Source organism: Theropithecus gelada, chromosome 1 (genome assembly GCF_003255815.1).
Source record: "Theropithecus gelada isolate Dixy chromosome 1, Tgel_1.0, whole genome shotgun sequence".
Lineage (NCBI taxonomy): Eukaryota > Metazoa > Chordata > Mammalia > Primates > Cercopithecidae > Theropithecus > Theropithecus gelada.
The window spans coordinates 53,566,034-53,577,857 of record NC_037668.1 but is presented as its reverse complement, the minus strand read 5'-3'; the positions used below and the strand labels follow the sequence as shown (position 1 = coordinate 53,577,857).

Here is an 11,824-nt window from a genome sequence, read left to right as displayed (position 1 = left end):
TCAAAAAAAAAAAAAAAAAAAAAAAAAAAAGAAAGCCTCTCTAGAGACAGATGTCTTCGTTATTCTTGGCCAATATGGGTCAAGACAAGGGGCTAAGGTGGCGGAAGCCTGTTCCCTCCCCCACCCCCCTGACTCCTTTGGATCAGGTTCACCTCCTGGGCACTGTGCCAGCTGGGGAGGCTGGTGCATCTTTAATGAAGTCACTGGATCCCTCAGACAGGCTCTTGGCCTCACCAAGTTCCTAGGGCCAGACTCACTGGTATCCACTGAGCCACCACCTTCCTGTGCTTGGGTGCCAGACCCCTTCCCCCTGCAGCCATGAACCAGGCCTTCTGGAAAACCTACAAGTCCAAAGTGCTACAGACACTGAGTGGGGAATCTGAGGAAGACCTGGCAGAGGAGGTGGGTACCATCCATGCATGCTGGGTGGAGCATATGCAGAGGGGCAGCAGGAATGAGCAGTATGAAGTGGGGCACAGGATAGGCTTGGAGGTGGGGGGGCCACGTTCGTGCAGACAGCACATTCAGGAATGGTAAAGAGCATGGTGCAGCATCAGAAAGCCAGGACATTCAAGAAAACTGAGGAAGAAGAAAAGACTTAGGGACTATGGGAGGAGTGGCCACTGTCTCCAAAGATCTCGAGGCTGCCACATGGAAGAGATTCTTCTAGGACCAGTGGGCAGTAGGCACATGGGCACACTTAGCTGGACACAACTTTCTAATGGGAGCAGAATTAGGAGTGATGTAGTGAGCCTCCTGTTACTAGAGGTAGGGGGAGTGGCGCCTATACTAGAAAGGTCACTGTAGCAGCATCAGATCAAAGCCATACTTAGACCATGTGTTGTTCTGACATTAAAAAAAAGAACAAAAAAACAAAAAAACAGGCTGGGCTAGGCATGGTGGCTCATGCCTGTAATCCTAGCACTTTGGGAGGCCGAGGCGGGTGAACTGCCTGAGCTCAGGAGTTCAAGACCAGCCTGGGCAACACAGTGAAACCTAGTCTCTACTAAAATACAAAAAAAAAGTAGCAGACATGGCAGCATGTGCCTGTAATCCCAGCTACTTGGGAGGCTGAGGCAGGAGAATTGCTTGAGCCTGGGAGGCGGAGGTTGCAATGAGCGGAGATTGTACCATTGCACTCCAGCCTGGGTGATGGGGCAAGACTCTGCCTCAAAAAAAAAAAAACAAAAAACAGGCTGGGTGCAGTGGCTTCCGCCTGTAATACTAGCACTTTGGGAGGTCACAGAGGGTGGATCACCTGAGGTCAGGAGTTGGAGAGCAGCTTGGCTAACATGGCGAAACCCTGCCTCTACTAAAAATACAAAAATTAGCCAGGCATGGTGGCGGGCACCTGTAATCCTGTCTACTCAGGGGCTGAAGCAGGAGGATCACTTGAGCCCAAGATTTTGAGACCAGCCTGGGTGACATAATGAAACCCTATCTCAACAAAAAAATACAAAAATTAGACAGGCACGGTGGCACCACACCTGTAGTCCCAGCTACTCAGGAGGCTGAGGTGGGTGGATCGCTTGAGCCCAGGGAGGTCAAGGCTCCACTGCACTACAGCCTGTGTGACAGGTGAGACTTTGTCTCAGAACAACAATGACAACAGCAAAGTTTCTGAAACCAGGGACAGTCTTATGTCTGGAGGCTGTGATAAGTGGCAGTCACACAATCACAAGAAGTGTGGCAGAGGCAGGAATTGGTTGGGAGGGGCGGAGAATGGTTTGAATGCTTGAATGTCTGGAGAGGTTGGTGTCTAAGGCTGGGCTTGTGCAGAAATGTCGGTGGGTAACTGGTGTGATCAGTGTCTGTGTGGAATCCCCAGTGAAGGTGTATGTGTAGGTGTGAACATTTTGGGCAGCAGTCTATGCCTGCATGCCTCTGTGTAGACATTTGTAGGTGTTATGTTTGTATGGTGTACGTGTTTTGGTATCTGTTTTTGGGTGAAGAGGTTTTGTGTGTTGCGGATGGGCCTCCGTGCAGCTTTCTGTGGTTGTGTAAGTGCACAGGTGTGAACGGTATAACTGTGTGTGTCCTTGTATAGGTACCTCATAACACATACGTCTATGTGCAGATGAAGAGCTGTAGCCATGTGGGGCATGCTCATGTACAGGTGTGTGTCTACATCAGAGTGCATGCCCATGTCCACATGCTTTTGAGTGTATATGGATGTGTCTGTGGTGGGCAGGTATGTGTGCTCAAGGGTGTCTGCAGCTCGGGCCAGTGGCTCACACCTGTAATCCCAGCACTTTGGGAGGCCGAGATGGGCAGATCACTTGAGGCCAGGAGTTCGAGACCAGCCTGGCCAACATGGCAAAACCCCATCTCTATTAAAAATACAAAAAGTAGCAGGGTGGTGGCAGGTGCCTGTAATCCCAGATACTCAGGAGGCTGAGGCAGGAGAATCACTTGAACCCGGAAGGCAGAGGTTGCAGTTAGCTGAGATCGTGCCACTGCACCCCACGGCACTCTGGCCTAGGCAACAGAGCAAGACTCTGACACACACACACACACACACACACACACACACACACACACACACACGAGGAAAAAGGTTGTCTGCAGGGATTTACTCTGTAGGTATATCTGTATGCATTCCCATGTGCCCTTGTGGATCTATGGAGTGTGTGTGTGTTTAGTTCTGTGGTATTTGGGGTGCCTGGTCTGTGTGTACTAGGCTAGCAGTGGAGGAGGGAGATCCCACTCCTCTGCGGCCTCTCTCATGCAGTGTGGGGGTCTTGTGTCCCAGAGGGAGAACCCAGCATTAGTGGAGTCTGAGACAGCAGAACCAACTGAGGAGACCTTCAATCCCATGTCACAGCTGGCCCGCCGGGTGAGTCTTCTCCCTTCTTCCACCCCAACCCTGGGCAGCCTGGCAGAGGCTTCTGTGGAGTCCTGGGAGGTTATGCTGGGCCCCTTCCCTGACTCCCAACCCCTTTCCCAGGTTCAGGGGGTCGGGGTGAAAGGCTGGCTGACAATGTCATCTCTGTTTAACAAAGAAGATGAAGATAAGCTGCTACCATCAGAGCCTTGCGCTGACCAGTATGTGTGTGTGTGTTTGTGGTGGTTCTGGAAGGGGCCTGAGGTCCCCCTTCTGCCTGGTCCTTTCCTTCTGGTTTGTTTGTCTTTCTAACCACTGAGGGCTGGGGAGGGGCAGTCCCAGGCTGTTTGTTTCTCTCAGCAGGAAACAGGCCAAATCAGCGTATCTGGGAGATTAGGGTAAATCTCTGGAGGAATTGACCAGCTGTTGGGATTGAGGTGCTAGAAGGTATTTTATGGGCTCTCTGGACCCATCCGCTTGGGAGGGGCCATCTCTCTAAAATCCAAGAATGGAGAATACCTTTAGGTGTTTGCAACAGGTGATCCAGCTCCAAGGTTCCCAAGTATTGTCTAAACCCTCACCCTCCAAGGAAGCGTGTCACAAACATATTCCTGGACCCTCCTTCAGAGACTCCGATTTCGCCGATGTGGCAGAGTCTTGGAGATCTAGCCATGTTTTCAGCAAGCCCCACCAGGGCCCCGCAGCATGCTGCTTTGGGAATCACTGTCTTAGAAGGTCTTTGATGCCGAAGATTAGCGGGTGGGACCTGGGACCTCAGTCTCCCTCCTGGCTCCATCTCTGGCACATTTTCCATTTCTGCCTTTTCTCCATCCTGGTCACATCCCCCCTCACCACTGAACCTATTCTTTTCTCCTAGGGTCCCCATGACCCAGCAGCCTCTCCTGCCCCCAGGTTTCCATTCGTTCCCCCTACCCTCACCTCCGGTTCCTTAAGAAACTTCCTGGACTTGAGGCTTCCATCAAGCTTCATCACCTCTCTGTGACTGCCCTTCCCCCCAACATCTTCCTACCTCTCTTGAGTCCCCTGCTCTCCCCTAAGGCTCTGACCTAGGCCTTCCTGTTGCTCCACCTTTCTCCCGTGCCCCCAGTCCCCCTTTCCCTTAATGTCAGGACCTGATCCCTCTCCGGGCTCCCTCTCTTTTCCCCAGGGCTTCCCTCAGGTGGGATCTGAACAGCCCCTCCCACTCCCACCTGCTCTCCCAGGGATCCTTCCAGCTTCCCAGACCTGCACACGCCTCCAGCGTCCCTCCTCAGCCACGCCTAAACCCCTGACCTCATTCTCTCCCCAGGGATCCTGATCCCCCTTGCCTCCCTCCACACCCCTCGCCTAATCCCCTGACCCTGTCCCACCCCAGCCCCCTTTCCCAGGGCCTCTGAGCCCTCCCCTTGCCTCCAGGCCCTGACCCGCCTCCATGTCCCGGTCCCCCACTGGTCACCTGACCCCGCTCCTCACCACTGCCCCTGACTCCGCCCGGGTTCCCCCGGCCCCACTAAACTTGTCCCTCGGCCCAGCCTCCTCTCCGATGTTCCTCCCCGGGACCGCTCGACCGCTTCCCTGACCGCGGCCCTCTCCCGCAGCCCTCTGGCGGCGCGACCCCCCTCGCAGGCGGCGGCGGCGGAGGCGCGCGGTCCGGGCTTCTGGGACGCGTTTGCCAGCAGGTGGCAGCAGCAGCAGGCGGCGGCGTCGTCCATGCTGCGTGGCACCGAGCCCACTCTGGAGCCGGACCCCGAACCCGCGGACGAGGCCGCCGAGCGCCCCGAGTCGCAGGAGGCCGAGCCGGTGGCCGGCTTCAAGTGGGGCTTCCTCACTCACAAACTGGCCGAGATGAGGGTGAAGGCCGCGCCCAAGGGCGACTAGCGGGCTGGCCGAACCCGGCGCCCGCTGCTCCCACCCCTGATAAAAACCCTGGCCCGACAGTCTGTGTGACCGCGTGCTTTTGTCCAGACATCCAGAAAGACTGCTTTTGCGGGGGGCGACCTCCGGCGGGGTCCAACTGGAGCTCACCAAACATACAAGGCGAAAATGACCAGAGTCAGCCCGTATATCAGGATGGGTTTTTTATTTAAGGTACAACTTTCCAGGAAGTTGGGGAGCTCCAAAGGACTGCGTCCATCGCCCTCTCCAGCCTCATTTAATTCAACAAACTGCCTGTGGCTCTACTATGTACGCCGTCCCAGTACTAGGAAAAGCTCAAAGATTAACTAGAGAACCCAGACTACCAGCGGGTCCCACAAAAGGTGACAAATTGAGGCCCAAAAACAGGGCTGCACTTGGGAGCTCAGAGCAGGTGAGGCTGACTGGGGCATTCAGGAAGGCTTCCTGGAGGAGAATATATGTTATCTCCGAGAAGGAAGAGTAGAGAGAAAAGGAATGGCAACCCAGTCTGAGGAAGGAGGCGCATGAAGGAAGAAAGCTGGGAGGTGGGAACCTGTGATGAAAATAGGCGATCTTGTGTGTCCTTGCAGGAAAGGGAGGCAGTGGCAGGAGCCTGCGAGCTGGCAGAAAAGGTTCCCTTCTTTTCTTTTTTTATTTTTACTTATTTTTATTTTTTGAGACGGAGTCTCCCCCTGTCGCCCAGGCTGGAGTGCAATGGCTCCATCTCGGCTCACTGCAACCTCTGCCTCCGGGTTCAAGCGATTCTCCTGCCTCAGCCTCCGGAGTAGCTGGGATTACAGGCACACACTCCACGCTCAGCTAATTTTTGTATTTTTAGTAGAGACGGGGGTTTCACCATGTTGGCCGGGCTGGTCTCCAACTCCTGACCTCGTGATCCGCCCTCCTCGGCCTCCCAAAGTGCTGGGATTACAGGCGTGAGCCACCGCGCCCCGCCCGGTTCCCTTCTTTTCGTGTCCGAAAGGTTGGATCCTCCACATCTCAGCCCTTTATACCCAGTGACCACAACCGGGGCAGCAAAACTCCGGGAATGGGGGCCTTTTAGGAACTGGTGGAGCCCAGGTTTCTGGAGCAGACGCCCCCTCAGACTCCCAAAGCGCGTTATTCCCAGCTCTAGTTTGGATCGACCTGGAGGCCAGTGGAGATCACAACCGTGTTAGTACTCATTCGGTAGAAGTCACAGCAGTTACCGTTTATTGAGCACTTTCTATATGCTGGATACTTTGCCATGCGCATTACAACTATTTTGAAATACTTGTATCCCCTACTCCTCCCTCCTTAATAACCGAGGGGTGCCGCTGCATCCAGGGAGGTCAAGTGCTTGCCCAGGGTCACACAGTCAGCCGGGAGCACACACTTCAAAACCCACGCGCTTAACCACGAAAACCCGTTTGCCTCCTTCCTCAGCTCCCCATTTAAATAACGTTTTAACTTTATTCAGCAGGTTTGTTCATCTCCCACCCCAATTGTGACTCCCCAGACCTGGCCTCCACAAGGACCACGAGGCCTCTCCCTCCCCCTTCGCCGCGGGCGCAGGGAAGGGCCTTCGGCAACAACTTGTCCCACTTCCCCAAGGTTCAGACGCGAAACTGAGTTCCAGAGGGAAGGGCTTACGCAAAGGCACCCAGCGCGCCAGAAGCAGGGTATTCCTGTCCGTACCCGGGGCCAGCCCCGCGCTTGGCACTCCTTGGGAAGCCGGCTCCGGAGCCGCGGCGGTCACACCTCGGACTCGCGCGGCAGTCCGCGGGCGCGCTGGCAGCCGTACAGCCACTGGATGACGCGCGCATTGCGCTCCACCACCGACACCGGAGGGCGCCCGTCCCGCGCCGAGGCGGCTGCCTCCGAGCCGCCGCCGCCGCCCGCGCCGTCCGGGCTGTCCACGCCCCTGTCGCTGGATGTCCAGTCGCTGGCGTCCCCGGAGCCGGGCGGCGGCGAAGTTCCGGCCTGCGGGCTAGCGTCGGCCCCCCAGCTCTGCGGGGAGAAGCGCTCTGCACCCAGCACCTCCACCAGCGCGCGCTCCAGGCCGCAGTAGTTGAAGAAGCGCTCCTTCTCCGACAGGGGCAGTGAGCACGTGGGACACAGCGCCCGCTTTCCCGCCGCTTCCGGGGCATCTTGGGGCGCGGCCCAACCTCCTGAAGACGCAGGTCGCTCTGTGGAGGCCGGGCTGCTCGGGGCAGCGTCCCGCGGGGCACCCAGAAAGAGGCGCCGCACCAGCCCCTGGCCCTTGGCGTTCTCTTTGTTCACCGAAGCCTTGCAGTCCCGCTTCTGGCGGTAGAAGATGAGCGAGTCAGGCCTCGGCAGCCGCCTGCCACTTCCCCGGCGGGCCGGCCTGGGCGTCCTGGGCGATGCAGGGGGCCCCAGCTCGTTGCAGGGGTGCGGCGTGAGCGGCCCAGGACTCCCACGCAGGGCTGGCTCCTGTCGCCTAGCTATCACCTGGTGCGTCTTGACATACTTGGCTTTGTCGGCTTCCAACCTCTCCACAGCGCTGGGGGTCCGTCCTCTGGACGGGGTGGAGGGAGGGGCCAGGAGCATCTTAGCAGAGCTGTTCAGGACAGTGCCCCATAAGTAGCCAGCCAGGGGGCCAAGAGCAATTGACTTGGGCTCTCACAGACCTGCAGGGAGAGAGGAAGGTCAGGGGAAGGGTAGGAAATGCCCTGGTCCTCCCCTGCCAGCATTCCTTAGTGTAGGATCAGTCAGCCACCCTCTCCCATCCAGGTTAGCCGGTGCCACGTTCAGGGAGCAGGGGCTCAGGCCATCCCCTTTCCCTGTCCTTCAGAGACACTGAGCGGGGTCTCTCTGGCCACTCAGAAACATATGCCCCTTTGAAGGTGCCCCAATCTGGCCACAGGGCCATGCGAGCAGGCCTCAGCAAGCAGGACACTTGGAAAAGGAAACCCAGCCCAATTCCCGAAAGTGGCTTCAACCGGAAAAAATACCTCTTCCCAACCCAGCAACTTTGAGCCCAAGACAAGGAGGCTCTCAGCCACAGGCTGGCTCCAGCAGGGCCCACCCTTCCCGCCCCCAAACACCGAGGTCAGGGATATAACCACAGGGTAGGAATCTCCAGTAACTGCAGCCAACTGCCCTGCCCAGGCCCAGCAAGGCCATCAGGGCAGGAGAGGGAGGTGGTCCCCAGGCCCTATCAGCTACTGCCAGCTACTCTGCCACTGCCAAGGCGATCGCAGAATGCCAAACTGTAAACATCACCTTGTTTAACCTTTGCATTTCCATTTCATGAGGAGGAAATTGGCCTGGAGAGGAGGGGGCATTGCTCAGGTCCTATTGAGAGTTAGGAGTCAGGACTGGAACCCAGGTTTCTTGCCTTGCAGTTCAGATTGGATCTCTCATTTGTGTATTACAACTTCCTACTGAGGCGGGGCGCGATGGCTCACGCCTGTAATCCAATCCCAGCACTTTGGGAGGCGAGTTGGGTGGATCACCTTAGGTGAGGAGTTCCAGACCAGCCTAGCCAACATGGTGAAACCTCGTCTCTACTGAAAATACAAAAATTAGCCAGGCGTGGCAGCGTGCACCTGTAATCCCAGCTACTTGGGAAGCTGAGGCAGGAAAATCACTTGAACCTGGGAGGTGGAGGTTGCAGTGAGCCAAGATCGCACGCCACTGCACTCCAGCCTGGGCGACAGAGCGAGACTCTATCTCAAAAGAAAAAAAAAAAGAAAAGAAAAAGAAAAAAAAAACTCACTGATATTTTGTATGTATTCCTGCTGCTATAAAACCAAGCAATTTCCATTAGAAATGGGCCCCCTGCCTCATCAAAAAGTTCCTTCCACTAATTCTTCCTAATAACCTGCACTCCCACTCCCAGAAATTTGCCCTCAGGGTCCTTGTCCCCTTTTTATCCTAAGACCTCCTGACCCTTTTCCACCTCCTTTCTGCTGGGGCAAGGGGCGAGGAGGGGTTGTAAATCAAGAGCTGACAGTTCTCTTGGCAGTAACAGAATGGGCCACCCACATGGCCCTGCACACCCGACCCCACCCCTATCTCCCCCTACTCCCCCTGAGTCCTGAAGGCTGAGGGACCTTGGATCTGGGGACAACAAAGGAACAGAATTTTTTTTTTTTTTTTTTGAGACGGAGTCATGCTCTGTCGCCCAGGCTGGAGTGCAGTGGCCGGATCTCACCTCACTGCAAGCTCCGCCTCCCGGGTACACACCATTCTCCTGCCTCAGCCTCCCAAGTAGCTGGGACTACAGGCGCCCGCCACTTCGCCCGGCTAGTTTTTTGTATTTTTTAGTAGAGACGGGGTTTCACCGTGTTAGCCAGGATGGTCTCGATCTCCTGACCTCGTGATCCGCCCGTCTCGGCCTCCCAAAGTGCTGGGATTACAGGCTTGAGCCACCGTGCCCGGCCAAAGGAACAGAATTAACTAGGGAAGTGGGGAAGGGGTCTGTGAGAGGCCTTGGGACAGGGACCCTGCCAGGCCCAGCCCACCCCTTCACCCAGCACCTAGTGTGTAGTCAGTCTGCCCATGGGTAGTTGAGGCCTGGGAACCAAGGGGAGTCTGGCAGTGTCTCCCTCCCTGTCTCCCAGGGAGTCTCCTGGGCAGTGGGTCGGATTCCAAAGTCCCAGGAAGGCACTGCTTGTCTGACCCCATGGGTGCCCTCTGTCCTCTCCTCTTCTCCCCATCCCTGAGCAGGGAGACTATAAAAAGTCCCTAATCACAAGGACCAAAATAGTCTGTCATCCACAGCCTCTTCCCTGCCTTCCGGGCTAGCCTGGAGGCTGGACCTCAGACATCCCGCCCTAGAAGCCTGGCAGGCAGTCTCGGGCCCTCCATTCCTTTGCCTGCCTTCTCCCTGTCCTGAAGCTTGTGCTCCCAACTCTGCCCAAGGCTTCTGCTCTGGGAATGGGCCATCTTTCAGGCTCACTAGTTTGGTACCAGTCTCCCTGCCCTCAGGCCCCTGGGTTCCTTCCTACCAGAGCCCTGGGCTCAGGGTACACTCACCTCTGCATGGGAGGCCTAATTGCAGGGGTCCTTGGGCAGGTCCAGACTGAGGGCAGGAGTGGACAGCAGGGACTAGAAGTAACTTTGGTGGCAGCCAAACCTCACTCTCCACAGGAAAAGCAGAGAGTCTCCAACCCCCGCCCCCCAAATTAACCCTCGCCTTCCTGAGGCAGATCCTGGCCTCCATTAACTCTTTCCTGATCACAGTCTCTGCGCTGAGGAGACCTGTGAACCAAGTCCAGCTCCCTTTATTTTACAGATGATCAAACAGTCCCTGCCGGGTTAGGTGATTGGCTGTGGAAGCACCGTGAGCTTGGGCAGAGCCAGGACTCCAAACAAGGCCTCCTGATCCCTAGGCTTCCTCCAAAGGCCTGGGGTGGGGGCTCCGTATGTGGGGTCAGCCCCCTCCCTGGGCTGTGGCAGATGCTCTGACAGTCTGAATGGGAAGGCAGAACAGGGTTCTAGTCGACTTGCTTTTTTCCCTCTGTAGCAGGCTGAGACCTGTCCTGGTCTGGGTGCTGGGTGGTGTCAAGCCTGCTTTCCCTAGGGGTGAGGCCAGGAATCTGCAGCCTAAGGGTAGGGGCATTGGTGCTGTAGATGTGCAGGTGAGCCTGTGGCGGCAAGTCTTGGCATGAAGGTGACCCTGGAGCCCACTGGAGCTGCCTCTGCCCAAAGTCCTCTTATGGCAGATGGGATTACCTGGGAAGACAGTGATGAGGGGCTGATTCCAGGGCCAAGCCCAGGTCCTTCGGCCCGCTTCCTTCTCTGCCTACACTTGGAGCCACTTAGAGCTTCTTCCATCAGAGTTTCTTCTCTGACACATTATGTCTTAAGGTGAAACCCTGCCTCATAGGAGAGCTCCTCCCCTTTCCCCAGCAGGCAAACTAAACTCTCCAGCCCAGACAAAGACCAGTGCCCAGGCCAAAGGATCCTTGCCCCTCTTGGCTGGCCACCTTCCCCAAGTCCCTCCTCCTCCTTTCTAGCCCTCTTTCATGTTTGCAAAGCACATTCCCATCTGTGCTCTCTGATCTCCTTTGACGGTCCCCCAACAAGGACCCTAGACAGGGGTCCAGCAGGAATGACCCCCCCCCACTTAATGAGTAAGGAAACAGGAGCTGAGAAGGGAGAGAGATGCCCAAAGCCCAGCCCTAAATCCACGCTTGGAACTGTACCCTCTGCCTGTCAAGTCAGTGATGGGTCTGAAAACCCAAGGCCCATCTCCTGATAAGAGGTTTTTACTGCCTAAAGGGGGGATTTTGTTTTGGGGATTTTGTTGGTGATAGTTCCATATTGTGTTGTTATAGCACTTTTCAAAATGCTATCAGCTACATGGTCATAACCCCATGACAATCTTTGGGGGAGGTTTTATTATTTTTCACACTTACGGCTGAAGAGACTGAGGCTCAGAGAGGAGAAATGACTTATCCAAGCTCACCGAATTAGGAATAATAGTTAGAGTCTTGCTCTGACACCCAGGCTGGAGTGCAGTGGCGTGATCTTGGCTCACTGCAACCTCCGCCTTCCGGGTTCAAGCGATTCTCCTGCCTCAGCCTCCCGAGTAGCTGAGATTACAGGCGAATGCCACCACGCCTGGCTACTTTTGTGTTTTTAGTAGAGATGGGGTTTCACCATGTTGGTCAGGCTGGTCTTGAACTTCTGACCTTGCGATCCGCCTGCCTTGGCCTCCCAAAGTGCTGGAAGTACAGGTGTGAGCCACTGCGCCTGGCCAATAGCTAACTTTTATTGAGAGATTAATATATGTTAGGGGCCATTCTAAGTACTTCACATAAGGATTAACATATTTAATCCTCAAAACAACCCAATGGAATGGCACTTTCGGGCCGGGCACAGTGGCTCACACTTGTAATTCCAGCACTTTGGGAGGCAGAGGCGGGCCGGTCACTTGAGGTCAGGAGCTGGAGACCAGCCTGGCCAATATGGCAAAACCCTGTCTCTACTAAAAACACAAAAATCGGCCGGGCGCGGTGGCTCAAGCCTGTAATCCCAGCACTTTGGGAGGCCGAGACGGGCGGATCACGAGGTCAGGAGATCGAGACCATCCTGGCTAACACGGTGAAACCCCGTCTCTACTAAAAAATACAAAAAAAACTAGCCGGGCGA

General features: G+C 55.9%; 2 protein-coding genes across 2 annotated transcripts; one reads left to right on the top strand and one right to left on the bottom strand.

Annotated features, from left to right (window-relative positions):
- Positions 1 to 235: 235 nt before the first annotated feature.
- C1H1orf232 (chromosome 1 C1orf232 homolog) lies at positions 236 to 3,163 on the top strand. Its single transcript, XM_025362085.1, has 3 exons — positions 236 to 402; positions 2,753 to 2,836; positions 2,948 to 3,163. Exons 1-3 carry the CDS (start codon positions 319 to 321, stop codon positions 3,134 to 3,136), a joined length of 357 nt encoding a protein of 118 aa, XP_025217870.1. The 5' UTR covers positions 236 to 318; the 3' UTR covers positions 3,137 to 3,163.
- A 2,746-nt stretch (positions 3,164 to 5,909) lies between these two features.
- FAM110D (family with sequence similarity 110 member D) lies at positions 5,910 to 9,810 on the bottom strand. Its single transcript, XM_025355872.1, has 2 exons — positions 9,704 to 9,810; positions 5,910 to 7,350 (listed from the first exon to the last, which is right to left on the bottom strand). The coding sequence occupies exon 2, from the start codon at positions 7,268 to 7,270 to the stop codon at positions 6,455 to 6,457; it is 816 nt and encodes a 271-aa protein (XP_025211657.1). The 5' UTR covers positions 7,271 to 7,350; positions 9,704 to 9,810; the 3' UTR covers positions 5,910 to 6,454.
- Between the last annotated feature and the right edge of the window lie 2,014 nt (positions 9,811 to 11,824).